The sequence below is a fragment of the Aethalodelphis obliquidens genome, unplaced genomic scaffold (genome assembly GCF_003676395.1).
Source record: "Aethalodelphis obliquidens isolate GAN/ISIS:26980383/991018 unplaced genomic scaffold, ASM367639v1 scaffold3, whole genome shotgun sequence".
Lineage (NCBI taxonomy): Eukaryota > Metazoa > Chordata > Mammalia > Artiodactyla > Delphinidae > Aethalodelphis > Aethalodelphis obliquidens.
In genome coordinates this window covers 79,732,770-79,749,257 of record NW_020837947.1, presented here as the reverse complement: position 1 = coordinate 79,749,257, position 16,488 = coordinate 79,732,770, and the positions used below count along the sequence as shown (strand labels likewise).

General features: G+C 36.1%; 1 protein-coding gene across 50 annotated transcripts in view; it reads left to right on the top strand.

Annotated features, from left to right (window-relative positions):
* RIMS1 (regulating synaptic membrane exocytosis 1) overlaps positions 1 to 16,488 on the top strand; it is a 471,448-nt gene that overhangs the window by 374,532 nt on the left and 80,428 nt on the right. For 32 of the 50 annotated variants that reach the window (XM_027092571.1, XM_027092566.1, XM_027092806.1 and 29 more), the window contains one exon: positions 3,345 to 3,493. The exons of the other annotated variants lie outside the window; for them this stretch is intronic. In XM_027092571.1, coding sequence (XP_026948372.1) covers positions 3,345 to 3,493 — 149 coding nt within the window. The remainder of the gene's footprint in view (positions 1 to 3,344; positions 3,494 to 16,488) is intronic. 50 annotated transcript variants of the gene reach the window in all.

Below are 16,488 nucleotides of genomic sequence, written 5' to 3'. Positions count from 1 at the left end.
TCTTTACAAACATAAGACTATAGGACAGGAAAAAAATATAAGATAACAAATAATTAGCTTATTTTTAATTTTATATGTTAAGTAAAAGGTAAGTACTCTCTGCAATTCTAAGATTCCTAATGAATGCTTACAATAAAATTTTTAAATAGTTTCCAGTAGCAATTCCAGTTAAACCTCTCGCATTTTTTTCTTTCTTAAATTTAGCCTTTTACCTCAACCTTTTTACAATTTACTTTACAAAGATCTATTTTTATTGATATAGTTGAGAACCAGTATTTTCATAAATTTAATGTACATTAAATTTTGAACTTTATTCCTTTATTGACTTATTTTTAGTGTTTTAATCCATTTGGCATTTTGGATGAAGCAATGCACCTTAGTTGAAATTCTGCCAAATTAGAAATTGGTTAACAGCTTTCAAAATATTTATAACCAAACACCAACAGAACTAGATTTTCTTCAGGGCAAAGAATTACCAGACACATGTAGTATAATTCCTAAGATGTTTCAAACCTGACATCTCCTTTAAAGTATTAAATGAACCTAATTCCATCCCGAGTAAGGAATTAGCACTAACTTAGCTTTTGAGAAAACACAAAACATCGTGTCTCTGAAATGTGACACTGTGCTAATTGTTCACTGATGTTAGACAGTCGCATGCCTTGGTGATGGAGTAAAGTTCATAACTGGAGAGTGAGTTTGCACGTAGGCCTCACATTTTAAAGAGTACTTGTGTTTCTGTAACCCAAGCACAGCAAGAAGGATTGACGTGATGGTTTTTGTAGGCAGCTACCAAGAGTTTATTATTACTTATGAAAATAGCAGCCCTGTTATGAGAGCTTCCCCTCACATCAAGGACAAACTTCCCTGCTATGTGATCAGTGTATATTTCTCCTGAGGAGGCTACATTTCTCAAAATATAATTAACGTATTTCTATTAAAATATTTAATTGTTAAATAGGAAATTTAAAGAATCATGCTTGATGAAAAGTCAAAGTGACTATTTAAACTTTTAACAGATTTTGAAAATAAGTAGATGTGGTAGTATAAAGTGAATATAAAAGCCTTTCCGTTCCTTCAAACAACCAATGTGAAGAAAACTGTGACATGGTGTCAGAATGGTGGGTTATTCTTTACTCCAATATAAAAGATTTTTAATACGACAATCTTTTAAAATCCCTTGTTTTATCTCATGGCTGGAATAGCAAAAGTCTATAAACAAAATGGAGAAGAAGCCATGATTTATAGAAACGGAGGATTTGCTTAGTTGGAGAAATAATTCCATGCACACTCACATGATCTTATGTTATAGTCTACACTGCTTATTATTGGCATTTGTCAAATAAGGGGAGAATTTGTGCTGGGGTCACGCCATGCCAGAAAACCTCTTACAGCTGGGCAAATTTTTATTGTATTAGAAACCAATTCATTCATATTCTCTCATGGACAAGCTATCATTTCAATGTTTGGAGACATTATCATAATCACACAACATATTTACGTAGCAAAATAGTTTCAGAAACAAGTAATATAGGAAATATGTTTGTGCCCCAGTAACAGAATTAAATTCAGATTCCACTATGTGAGCCTATTTTTTACATCTATTCTGTAAATAAAAAACAGTTCTTATTGAAATGAATCCTGTCAGTCAGCACCATGCTATCAGATAGGAAAGAAGTTAGTGCTAAAACATTATCATGTTACTTTATCATAAATCATATTAATTTTAAATCATACATGAAGTTATATAAATAGCTCAGTTCTGAACATAATAGCATATATGCATGTCCTTTTGGATTATAATGAAACACATGGCTTTCAAAAACAGATCATGCAATTATGAAAAAATTCTTTGGAAAGATAATTTTATAGACACTCTATGAATTTGAAATTGTTTTCATGCTTGATGTGAAATTCTTTGCCCAAAACATACACATGAGAGATGAAAAATTAAAACTAACATTTAAATACCCTAGGCCTGAGCTACTAACACTTGAAGGATTATTAAATAAACATGATCCTTTCTCTAGAAGTTTTTAAAAAGTATTATTGTCTTATAGTTCTTTTTGTATATACAGATCTACAATTTAGCATCATTTTATTTAGTACTCTTTAGCAAGACAATTGTTTATACAAATTTTTAGAAATAGAGTGTTCGGATTATTTTAGATATATTAAAACTCATTTGATATGGAACTGAGAGGATGGGTGAGTTTTTCTACAAGTTTAGCAAACATTTGATATTTTCACACCTTAGGACATAAATGCTTGATAAGAAACTTAAATACCCAATGTTTTGTCATGTGTCCCTTTAGTTATGTGTTCTTTTATTTTATATAAGAAGTTATATTATCTTACCTTCCAGTACCTAACAATAGAAAATCAAGTATATATTTGTTATTTTAAAGTTGTAGATACTTATATAACCTTCCTATTTATTATGATTAAAACACACATAGAAAAATAAAAATAGAGACTGTATAAAGCTCTTCACTGTGTGATTCTTTGCACTAAGAGTGAAGTAGAAAAAAAGAGTAGATTAACTGCTTTGAAACCTTCACAAGTTTTCATCTTTCACCTAATGCTTTCTAAGACCTCAGGTAATGAATACTAGAGACAAATATAAAGACATTTAAATATGAGATATAGTGTATCTCGAAATTTTAATAGGAATCCATTTTTTACTTTCAGCACTTAGTTGATAGTTTAAACCTGAAAATAACTAATTAAGCCATAATAGCAAGAAAGTCAAAGTCCCGTCTTTACCTCCTTCACTACAATGTCTTTGGCACAATCCTTCTGCTCTCATGTCAGTGCTTTTTTGCAGAGAGATGTGTTTTTTGTTTACATTTGAAAGAATGTGATGTCTTAGCATAGGGAAAGTGTGTAGGTAAATTGAATATAAGTTTTAGACTCAGGAAGCACAGACAGATGGAAGCAGTCTACCCCATGGATAGAGTAGAAGGTGAGTGGAATCTGTAGGCAACGATGAAAACCCAGGCAAGGGAAGATGAACTGATGTACTAGAAAAAATAAACAATACAATTCTGAGGTCTTAAGTATGTGCAAATCATTTATTCAATGCATTTTCCACCCAAGCATTGACACTCTCGTTTTACGATTCAGTCCTTATAAACCACTCCTTACCGTTCAAAGGGGGCCGGTTTGTGATACTGGAACCCATATATCATGCTAGCGTTTGGGTCCTTTTAGACTCTACACCTATGTTTACGAAAGTGCACTTTTGCTTGATGTGGGCTGAGTAGCCGTTAGCCTAACCATGTGTGTCTCTGTTTGCCAGCCTCCGATGACAGAGCTCACGCTCTCTTGTTTTCCATCCTTAGTATAACGTACATACAGATCAGTACCGAAGCTGCGACAGCGTCTCCGCCAGATCCTCAGACAGTGACGTCAGCGACGTGTCTGCCATCTCCAGGACCAGTAGCACCAGCTTCCTGTCCGAGCAATCTGAGCGGCCCAGGGGCAGGACCAGGTGAGTGGATGCCACTGTGTGTACAAACCGGCTAAAAATGCACCGCGCTTCCTGAGTGTTCTCACTCAAACAGAGCTTAGGTCAAGTAGCAGAAACATTTCATTGAAACTACTGGGGCTAGAGTGAGTTCGGCGTTGACGCACTGTTGTGTAACGTTGCTTGGACTCTTTGGTACTTACTATAAGATGGGGCTGTAACCAGAGTCATATTTTAGAGATTGCTCTAAAATTCCTTCTAAAGTGATTAAATCCACAAAGCATTCTTTAGTCCAGTGTCAGAAAGCTCTCTCTGTAAAGGACCCCATAGTAAATATTTCAGGCTCTGCAGGACAATCTCTGTCTCGACGCTCTACATTGCCACTGAGGTGCAGAAGCTCTGCAAACAAGTGAACATAGCCCTATTCCAATAAAGTTTTATTTACAGAACAACAGAGAGCGGGCTGCATTTTCCCCTAGGCTGTAGTTTGTTGATCATGCCTTCAATCACATAGCAGCTGGTCCGCCTTCAGGTGGATGTGATAACAAAATACACACCCCTCTTCTACAGGAGGGGAGTTGTAAGAAGTTTGTATGACGTTTGTTTAAATCACCGACAGTTATCTTGATTCTCACAAGACAAATAACTCTGCCGAAAGGGAAAAGACCTCAGGAATCTGGCGCCATTTTCAGTACAGCAGACTCAGTATGGACAAGGCATGTTTTATATTTGTTCTTAAGTAGTTTCCAGGAGTAGAAGTTTCATTGAAGGCACTTTGGGGTTGATGAGAGGACCAAGAAATATAAATGTTCAAAACAGGAGCAACTATCTTCCTAATATTCCAAAAGCCTTTTATGATCGCACGTTTTGATGATGTATCCTGAGGCATTCCGTCTTCCTGGATTTCTCTGCACCTAGCTCACATGTTGAAGCAAATTGAGACCAATTATCTTACTGTTAATTAACAGTGCCACACTGAGATTCTGCAGGAGCAATTCCAATCGATCAAGACATTAAGAGAACGTTTTATCTCTATTTTGAATATTCTCAGCATCTGGTCCTAATAGGATATTAAGTTCTCTAAAATTTAAGAAAGAATGAAAAGAGCTGAGGAATGTAACCGTATTGAGCTGCTAGGATAGAGGGGTAAAAACGATTATAATCAATTCCTTTCTATTGAAATATTATTAAGATACTATGTTTCAAAACCTATTCGGTTTAGCAAGAATACTGATAAATAGGGCTTAAAGACTTTTTTCACTTTTAGTCGCTAAAAACAATTTACTCAATAACTACAAAACCGTAAATCTTGAAGTAATTTTATGTTCACAATAGAGCCACGTACCCTGAGTCCTATGCTGTAAAGAATGACTAATTCACAGAATTCATGTTACCAACCAACTGTGAGCATAATATGTGGGTCCACTGTCATTCTCTTGAAATTTCAGAATAGGTTCTTCAGGGAAATTTTGGCTGTATGATTTTTGAGGAAGAAAGCAAAGAACAGAGAAATTGTAGGGGCCTCAACAACAAGGAACTATGATTTTATACAAAGGAAGAGAAAGAGCTTCATGGTAGTGATTGGAGCCAAGGTTACTCTGTGGGAAAATGCTAGTTTATCAGATAACACTCACTATAACTAGATCATGACAAGAAGCAGAAGATAGAGGATTTTTTGCCTCCTTGATTCATATAACTTTTATTACATATTGAAGGTGGTGGGGATGGAGTAGACCCAGGAAGGGTGCAAATAAATTTCTTAATGACAAATCTGTTTTCTGAGGGCATTTCCCTGTTTCCGGCTTCCCTTTCCCTTCTCTGTGGTTTAGAGCACATTTGAGCTCAGTTATTTTTACGTAAGTGGATTATGTAAATGCAGTCAGTTAAGCTAATGGCTAAACAGGTTTCCCCTGAAGCTAATGTGAAGAAGTATTTTCCCGTAGTCCCGTACTTTAGATCAGGAATTCTTCATATGTGGTGCATGTTTGATTTCTTAGAACACTTAGGAGGAGCAAAGAGGGTAAGATGAGCTATGGGAGGGGCAGGTCTTCCTTCTTACATCTTTTCATGTATGTTCTTCCCCCTAAATATCCTCACAGGCACACGGACACACATGTACACCCCCCCAACACACACACACACACACACACACACACACATACACACACACACAGAGTTACTTTGGGTCCACCATCAGCCCTATGGTAAAAACCTGAGAGGAGGGTTTGTGATTAAAAATGACATCAAAGAGTTGCAGGCTCTTCAACTTTAAATATTCCCAATTCTTATAACACTATGAGTAATGATTTTTCTCAATATAGTACTGCTTTGCATTTCTGTGTTTTTTTTTTTAGTAACTAACACCTGCATAGGTTTTAAAATTTTATTTATTCAAGTTCATGGATAAAACATGAAAAATGTGATCAATATAATAATAGATGTATTTACATTTCATAATAGGTACCAGCAAACTTTTGAGTTCCTATCAAGCGTAAAGGCTATTATTTTCCAAGACTTCATGAAAGTATAATATCTAGGCCGCATACTCAAGGAGATTATAATCTGTTTAAGAGTTTGAAACCTGTTTTTATATCCTGATTCCCTGCACAGCTGACCCTTGAACAATGGTTAGGATAGAATCGGGACTCAAACCCTAGTTCTTTTGATTCCACATATTGCGATCTCTAACTGAACACAAAATTTTCCCCACACTTAGTTTATTTAAAGGTCTATGGACTGAAAATATAAGTACTATATTTATTGAAAAAATCCCCCTGTAAGTGGATCCATGCAGTTCAAACCCGTGTTGTTCAGGGGTATATGTCTTCACTCACATCTTCCCGTGACACAGGAAGTGTTTTACTATGCATTGCCTTGGATGGGTTTTCATCTGGAAGTCATTAGAAGGATTTAGAAGACACTGTAGCATCCCCTGAAGACAGTGCTCAGTACGTAAAAGTCAGCCAAGTGTCCACTGTCCTCCTGAAGGACCACAGGGAGAAACCACTGACTTGATCCTACCAGTATCATACAGAACCGTAGTGTGTAAAGTACCACGTATGGTTTTGACGCCTTCTATCCAAGCATGCTATGAACCAAGAAGATGTCAAGATAAGCACATCTGAAATGGTCTGCACAGTATGATATATAGGCCAGCGTTTCCCAAACACTGCTTGCTACACTTTCCTGTTAACGATTCATAGTACACGCTATTGTTCTTAACATTTTGAGACGTTCTCTCTTGTAACAACTTGTTTATCTTTGCTTATTCCAGCGCATACCAAAGTTATTTCATTCTGGGATGCCTATTTCACAGGGACATCCATGAATGTGTTGCATAGTTTTTGAGTGAAGTTTGGGAAATTCTGTTTTAGATAATCAGCACCCTTCTGCCTAAGAGATAAAGGGCTGTACGGAAGGCTTTAAAAAGCCTGTTTGGGGGACGAATAAAATTAAGCACTTATCAGATGTGTATAGGTTGAAAAATACAAATATATTTGGATGATCTATCTCTAAAAGATCATTTTCAGAATATTAGGAACTCATGGGCCATATTCTGAATCTTTTCTGTTTGAGATAATGATTAGGCAAAAAATACCTTGACCACTTGGGGATGGACCAGCTAGACCATGTGTTTCTGTGTGAATTGAAAAAGGGCATCTCTCCCCCCAGATGCATGCTAAATGCTTCATTCAAAATAGCCTAAAACATACTTCATGTTTTCAAAGTTTCTGTATACAGGGAACTATAGTAGAAAAACATACACTATAATGTTTACATTAGGGTAATTAACCTTTTGTAGATATAAAGAATTAAAAGTTATTCTAAAATTGTTGTCACGGATTAAAACTACTTAAAATCTCAGTAATTTCTAGGATGATTCTTACAGGACAAAATCAACACTTAATACTTCAAAATAATAAACATCAATAAAGATTTGACGTTCCTACTTTTTCAGACTTGTTCTGCACGTGAGTTACAATTTTAATTTCGTATTGGCTTAAATATTCCTCGAAGAATGTTTTCTTATCCAACCACAAAACATGCAAAGTATATTAGTAGAGGTGGCATAATTGATGATAAAAATGCACATATACTAGAAGCCCAGAAGGAATATGTTGAGTTTTTGAGTGCTCTATGCTTTTTTTAACATCAAAGAAGATGTTCACCTCAAAAAGAGGCTGAATTTTCATGACATAGCTCTGATTTTTTTTTCATCTTTATCATATAACCATTTCTTTCCAGGCAGACAAACTTCAGATGTTTTATACAAAATCAAGCTATAAAAGCAAATGCAAGCGTAATCCTATAATTGCTCTCAGATGTTATACAGTTTTAGAAGTTCTGTCAAAAGCAACAATTTCCCAGCAGCATTCACGTTTGTGACAAAGGTTTGCCTTGATCTGTAACGTTGCCTTTCTATATCTAAGTGGATTTTGATGCAAATAGTTTTTGGTCTTTTTATCATCTCCTTTTGAAAGAATATTTTCAAAAGCAGTTATCTTTTTCTACATTCGTAGTTTGAAAGACTTGAGAGCTTTTTAAGAGGAGTTGTCTTCTATACACAAATATTAATCTTGCAACTGTAAATTTACTCAAATCTGGAAGGTGATGTCACTAGGTGTAATAATTAGCGTATACTGAAGGAAATACGCTTATATTTATTGGGGGATTTTAAAACATTGTAGGTTAAATTATTTGATATTTTAAATTGTGATAGAGAATGAGTGCCTAGGTTAATATCTTCCAGAAAAATCAATCTTATTATTGCAATTATGCTTGAAAAATATTACAGAAGATCCCTTTATTTCACGATAGTTCTTCAACTCAGCAAGGGAATACGGGATACCATGTAAAAAGAATCTGGATTTTCTGTGATGGCATTTGAAAAATACTTAACTGCAAAATCATCTGAGCAATTAACAGCTCAGAATACTAAAGGAAGCTTTCATTTTATATACTTATTCATTGTTATGCCTACTGACATTGAATACAGTCAGGAGTGCCCAAGAGGGAATTCTTAGAGCTAGCCACACAATTTCACATGCTCGCCTGGTGTACTATAGAAAAACAAAGTCTACTGAGATCTACAAAAGTACTAAAAAGAAAGAGGAAAATGACATGGAGATTTGATGAGGAGGAGAGAACAAACTGGAACATAGTGAAAGATGCTGGATACTGAATATCCGAGAAAGGAAATATATTTTGGCGATCTTCTAGTGGCTTCTTTTATGGCATTTCTTCGTTTTAATTGTCCAAGACTGATGAGTGGACCATTATTATTTCCTGTGACTAGATTAAAGCTGTAGAGAGGTGGAAAGACTGTGCCATGTGCCCTTTAAAAGCTCTCTACCTTTATGGTAAAATTACTAAACCATACTTATTAATATAACTTATGACTGAATGTGCCACGCATCTGAATTGTTATACCGCACCATATCCGTAACATAAACAAAATACTCTTGACTTATGACTGTAAGTCACACGACAGTCCTTAGAGTAGCCAGTTAGAGCTCTCGGGGCAGGTGAGTAGATTCTCCTGGTGAGGGCATGCCTTGCAAACCTTTAAGACAGTTTAAGGGGAAGCTGCGCTGGTCCAGTTTGAACAGCTCCAGCCTGCTTTGTTCTTACTGTTCTACTCTGTCAATTCATTTTAGATTTACTAAGATGTGTTTACTTAAATTCTGGGAAGGTCAGCAGAGTATTAGGGAAATGCTTCCTGTATAATAAACAATAAAAATGGTCAGTTATAATAAAGTTTTCAAAATTGAATAGAAACCCAGGATATCTTATGAAGATGGGAGTTATTTGTTGAAATGATCATTTGTAATTAGATCTTAGAGACAATGTCTGTCAATTGGGAAAAAATAACTACTCTACACATGGAGTTGTAAAGTACGTCGTGACTTTTTGTTATTTGTAGAAATCTATTTCCCTGTAGCTTTATTTCTTCTCTTAGGATTAAATTAGATCATTTTTAACATTTAAAAGATTTTAAAGAGCACGTTCAATGGAAATTGTAGATAATGATAATTAGAAACTTTTCTTTAATGAGAAAAATAAGTCTTAGTGTGTGTTTGGAAGAGGGTGTAAAAACGTATCTTAGTCAAGCTGAAATAAAATCTTTGAAAGCTCAAAAACAAACCATATTAATGACTTTACTTGTAATACATGTTAGTCTATTTGTGATATTGTCTATTTGTGATATTGTCTAAATCATAACTGATTGTGTACAGTGAGTATAACTTTCCAATTTGATTTAATTATCCTAAAAGAAGTTACACATTTAATTTACTATTCCGTTGTTAAATAAAATAAGAACATAATTCTCCCTGCTTAATTATTATTTTCCCCACAATATACAAGAAATTATCCATAACTTATGTACTGCTAACAGCACATCTTCAGTGTAATAGATTATTAGAAAGGTATAAAGTTTATACATCTTTTAAGTGCAAGGAAAATAACATAGGTGATAAATCCTAAAGTGATTGACAATATTAAAGCAGCTTTCAAATACAACCAATTTATTCCCTAGGAATAGTTTTCAAAGAGAAAATATTTTCAACTTTGGGCTTCCAGTTCCTGTTCACGGTACAGGATATGTTTGTAGCTGTGATCTTGGCTTTCGACACAGAGGCCAGGAGCAGTGCATTCACTCTGGGGCTATGACCGATGTCCAGAAGTACCAGCTTTGGATTCAGGCTAGGCTCGGGTGTAAGAGACCCACTCCTTTGCTAAGACACTGACTGACTCTGCTTCAGTGCTCTGTAGTTTCCACAGCATATGAGGGCTTCCTCAAGGGCCACTTATGCCACCCTTTTGTCTTTGATGTGCTCTAATTACCACATAGACCAGCTACGTGAAGGATTTTCTGTGCTCTATTAGCGATCAGATAGCAGGGTGACTGTTTTGAGAGGCCGTCAAATTGTTACTATATTTTTATGCCAAGACATATAAAATGGGAATTTTCTAACAGATTCTTAAGTTTCTATTTATCTTCTGTGTTTATGTGTTTATATCTGCATGTTGGAGAACTGACTGCTGATTATAAACCTGGCAGTATTATGTGGATGGGTAGCTAACAGTTTTAATGGTCACCAAGCATGAACTCTGGTTATCAACGTTAAATACCGGTGCTTCAGGAAAATCTTCATATTTCTGTGGTTGAAATGGATACGATATCCTTTCACTCAAAACCAGTGCTTCCGAAACTTCACCTATTTCACGTGTCACTTTCATATGTTGCCATGACTGCGTAACACATGTATACAGCACACAATATCATGAGTGCTGTAACAGCTCAGGAGTGTAACAGTTAATAATCTCATTTTATAAATAAAATAAAATGAAGCAACCTATTAACTTTACTTGGCAGTAGGCAGTAGAGCTAGAATTGAGAGCCCTGTGATTTAACCTCTTTATTTTTATGTAGTGAATCTCTTTAATAATAGTTTTTTGCTTTAAAGTCTATTTTGTCTTGCACGACAAATTTTAAACTAGTGTCCAGTCTAACTTTTCACATTCTTTTATTTTTAATCTTTCTCTTAAAGGTTATGAGTTATGTGTGAGTTATATCTCTTGTAACCATCATAGAACTGGATTTAGATTTTCTTTTTTCCTTCTCACTTGACAATCTGTATCATTTAATTGGCTAACTAATGCATTTACATTTATTTTGATTTCTTACGTATTTGGAATTCTTTCTACTATCTTGTTTTATGTTTTCAATATTTATTATTCTATTTTTTCCTCTTTCCTGATTGGTTTTGAATCAAATTGTTTTTATTTCATTTCTTTCTCTATTATTCTGGAAATTATATTATTTCTATGATTTTAGTGCCTAATTTAGTGTTTCGAGAATATATATTTCGTTAAGTAATAAATCTAAAAGTTAAAATTACTTCTACTCCCCCCAGAGGAAAAAAAATGACTCTATACACTTTAGCTCCTTTACCATCCCTCCACCATTTGCATATTTTTTGTCCAGTGTTTTAATTATATATTGTTTTCTTTCTCCCATTATTGTATGTTATTTTTTAAATGCTTTAGAGTAACCCACATACTTTCTAGTTTCTTTGCTAACCATTTTTCTTGCATCTTAGATCTTCATTTGGGATGAATAAGAATGCTTATTCTCCATCTTCCTGAAATATATGCATTGTATTTTTTTAATTGTTTGTTTATTTATTTATGCAAATCAATGCCACCAGTGAAGATCCCTTAGGACTTAGACCCAGACCCACATTGTCCCTTGTTCTCCAAGGGTCTTGGTTCATGCAGGGATTTCAGTTCTAAGTCCCCTCTGACCCTGGACTCAAGGCTCTAAATTTCTCATCTGCAGAACCTCCCAAGACATTCATAACTCACTTAGCAATCTGTTTTCAGTCCCTTCTTGGTCTTTAGGCCACAGGGATTTTCCTTTCTTTCCTGTGGACATAGGTTTGTATTTTAACAAGTATTTGTTGTCATTTTCCCATCATTTCTAGGTATTGGGGAGGGAAAGGATTTTTCAGAATATCTCATCTACCACTTTGCTAGAAATAGTAGTTCATATTTAATGTGCTACTATTTTCTTAATTTTTAAAAAATTTACTCACTTAAAAGGATAATATTTAAAGCAAAATAAATAAATAAATAATTGTAGCAAGAAGAACTGTGGCCCTAGGGACCATATACCAAGTTAGAGGGAAAATGCCAGGGCAGGGAAAAGAGAATTGCATCTTGAACTGGTGGTGAGATCTAAGGCACGGGAGGACAAGTGATGGGGGTGGGCGGGGGGGGGGGGGGGTGAAGGAAGAAAGGAATGAATGAACCAAGGGAAGAAAGGAGGGAGGGAGGAAGGAAAGCGGGAGCTCCAGCAGAGAAAGGCCCCTTGAATGGTGAGGAGAAACGGAAGCTGGGAACGGATAAATGACATGGGGGCAAAGGTAGATTACAGCCCAGAGGCAGGCAGAGATTCTTGGCGAGGGGGGGGTGGAATTTAATGAGGGAGCCCAGGTGGGCCATAGATTAAGGGAGCAATTAGTGATCCTGGAATAAAGAGGTCCTTAGAGGCTGCTTTGGACTCAGATGCCAATCTTCGGTTCAGTCTGCTGTGGCCAAGGTGACAGGACACCAAGCACGTGAAGCTGGGCACAACGGATGCCGGGGGCCCCTTTATTCAAACGGTGGCAGTGGACCTGGGGAGCATGGCCAGTGCGGGATGCTGACAGGCAAACAAACAAACAAATCAAAACAACAAAAAAACCCAACCCTTTAATATCAGGCCTTCACATTCTGTAGATTGATACAAAACCATTTTGCTACACCTGGAAGAATGACCACTGCACCACAGTTATCAGAATTTCATGGACAGTAAGGTAATGGGCTTGGAATAATAACATGGACAGCTACTGTTTATTTTATAGTTGAAGGTAGTTTACAAGGATGATTCCCCATCGTCCAACAAAGTAGATGTTTCTGTTTATTTTATAAATGAGAAAATGAGATATCTGAGATTTGAAGACATTGCCCAGGGCCATAAATAGCAAATAATGATGCTGTCAATAGAATCTAGGTCTTTCTTATCGTAAAGCTCATAGATTTGTTGTTGTTATTTTTCTTTTTCACTCTGCACACCTATCTTTTAAAACTAGTGAAGTTTTTAAAGGCAGAAATAAAAAAAAGTAAATTCAATGCTAAAATGACATCAGTGATGAGACCTGTGAAGCCGAGGGCATATTTAGAAAGTTTCCCATCCCAACAGCCATATGGACAGACGCAAAATCTGACAAGTGCTAGAGCTTTGGCTCTTCAGAAGGGTTTGGTCCAATAGTACCCCTCCCTCTGAGGTCCCTATTCTGCAGTGAGTGATGCTGAGAAACCCCAGATGTAAGTGTGTGAGTTTGTGCAGATGTCCAGTTGTTTTCATAGGCTCTAGGAAATACTGAAGTGAGCCTTCCCCGCTCCAAACGCCTGACGGCCGTGAGAAATCACGTAGACTTCATTCCATCCAGAGCCCAGCCAGTCGAGGCTGCCCCGCCCTTTGTCAGCTGCAACCCGTGTAACCCAGGACAGAAGCCTGGTAACAGCCACTGAGATCCTCGGTCTGAAGTGCAAATTTAAGGTGTGGAGAAAACCTTGCTGGAAACGGGGACGGGAAGCCAATGGGGACGGCAGGTCATCTAGATCTTATATGTTTATGGTCGGAGTAGACGTGTATAAAGAGGTGTTATGTATGACAACTGAGAACAACCCTGAGAAGGAGGCCTTATCCAGATTCAAGAATTCTCTGAAAGGCTGTGTTTTCCAGACCCTTAGGAAAGATCACTCTTCTGGGCAGAGTTCTCTATGGCCTTTGGCTGCCTCTGTCATCCTGCATCTTCGTTGTTGCCCCCTTTAGAGTGGGACAGGGTTGACGGACCCTCTAGTGTCAGGCTCTGCTCAGAGTGGATGGAAACGTGCCCACAGAACCTACCATGTCATTATGAAACCAGGATTCGGAAGGGAACTCTGATCGGTCATTATCGATCAAATCACTGCAAAGAGATTTACCCTTATTTTCAAAACACTGTCAGGTATTATTTCCTTCTAAAACTTTTAACTAAATATGCCCAAAATATGTTGCTGTAGCTGTGCATAAATTCTTGATCTGATTTTATCAAAACGTATAAAAGATAAAGCTATAAAAGACTCTTGCTATTTACATTTACTTTAGTGATATAAAATACATGCTAAATGTCTAATTTTAGTGATATGTTTCCCACATATTAAATAATAAAAATGATTTAGTTGTAGTATCACACTTACAGCATTAGTTTAGTCTGTAGTTAGTTATATCTTTTATGTGAATTAAGTTTCTAGTTCCAGAAAGTTGTCAGGTGTGAATCTCAGATACGAAGAAGGACATTGGGGAACGTAGCCAGATCAAGTGTGAGGAAGTTGAGGCATGCAAGAGGGTGTGGAAAAGGGAAAATTAATATGATTAGTTAGTAGGAAATAAAGTAGGAAATAGATTATATATGCAGAAGTAAATAAAGAACTGAAAATATATGCTGCCACTATCTATCATCTATCTATCTATCACCTATCTATCATCTATATATACCTATCGTCTATCATCTATCATCTAGCTATTATCTCTCTATCTTCTATCTATATATCTAGGTATCAGTCTATCTATCTATATCTGCTTTGATACTATCACTAACCAACACTGAGACCTTCACCAAGTACACAGCTTCTGTAGAACTTAATTTATTTTCCTATTTAGTTATTCATTCACTCATTCACCCATTCACCAGTCATTTATTGGGTGCCTATTATATGGAGGTAGGATAGTTGATACCTACTGTATGGTATGGAGCAAACCAGACATGATCCCTAGCTCTGTGGTTTTAAGTGAATCTTTATATATATATATATATATTTTATTATGTGTATAGTCATCTGAAAAATGAGAATCATGCCTGCCACTCCTACCTCACAGGACTGTGTGAGAATAAAACGATAGTGTATGTCAGATGCTCTGGAAGGGTAGTTATGCTGTATGATTATAACTCAGTTACTGCATACAAGATGCGAAGGATTAAGTGAGTTACTTTGTACTTTTCAGAGTTCTCCTTACGTGTCTCACAGGCCAGATGACTACCTAGGGTGTGACACAACACCTTTCAAAATCTGGATTTTGATTGTTAATATTCAATTTTTCCACTTGGTTGTGATTTATGATGAGCTGGATGAAGGTGTGTTGGCCCGGAGAAGTTCCATTTCATTAACACGGAGCTTTTTGGAGTCATGCCCTTGGACTGTTGGTGTTCTAAGGAACATTGCTGTCTGCAGATTGCCATGTACATGTTTGAAACAGGAGAAGAACTAAAGGGTGAAGAGGAGACTTAGATTGCAGGGCTCAGGGCTTTATCCTTCCACGAGAGCAGTTTTACTAGTATTTGTTTTATTAATTCAAGACCTATGAAATATATTATTAAAAAATAAAGAGGAAGTATTGCTGCCCTAAAAGCATATTGTAAACCAAATGTGGCACAATAAATTCTGGTGCTATGATTTGCAGGAAAAAAATGAAAATATGAGATCTGGTACTAATTCTTTAGCTACTAAGTGTTTTGAATTCAGATAATACCATAATTTGGCCAATGGTTTGTGTATTGTGTTGCAAGTCTTCGGTGCAGTACATTAAGAAAAAAACTCAATTTCAAAAAAGAGGAGAACTTGCAGACTCTTTGGTCTGTATTGAGCTTAGTTGCTCTATTTTCCTACTGTACACTTTGTTTATGAATCATACACTTGAGGTATGAAGTAGAAGAAGTACTTGGGATTGCTTTGGAGCACATTAGCTTTACACAGTATGATACAAACTATCTCAAGGAATATATTTTATTTTCAAACTCATTGCTTCAGCGTGCATAGCTAACAGGCTTGTAGCTGCTACTCTTGGTAACTGTTACTTTTTTTTTTTTTGGTAACTGTTACTTTTAAAACAATATGGTAAAAACTTTAAAGGCTTTTTTACTTTATCACTATTTTAAGAAAATAATCATTTAGAGCTACAGTTCTTTACTCATTTTTAAATATGATTACATTGATTTCACCTAGGCCATCTTGAAGCATAGACACAATAACCAAATTTGTATAAATCAGCACTCGCCGAATGAATGCATAGTACATACCCAGTGCAGTAAATCAAAAACCCTAGACCTTGAAGAGTTCTCAAAAAGCCTTACATGCTAGTTTCCTGTAATTAGTGGAAATGTTTTCTAAGTTGTCTGAATCATCCAACATAATTAGTGGTCTTCTTTGCTCCTTTGTAAACTAAGACAACAGTTACGTCAAGAAATCACTTGTGTGTGCCTGTCTTCAGCTTTACGAATTTATAATTTTGTGACTCATTTATACTATTTTATGTTTCAGAAATAATATGAGAGATTTTTTATATATGTTTTACTGAAGTATAGTTGATTTGCAGTGTGTCAAGTGTACAGCAAAGTGATTCAGTTGTACATATATATATATATATATAT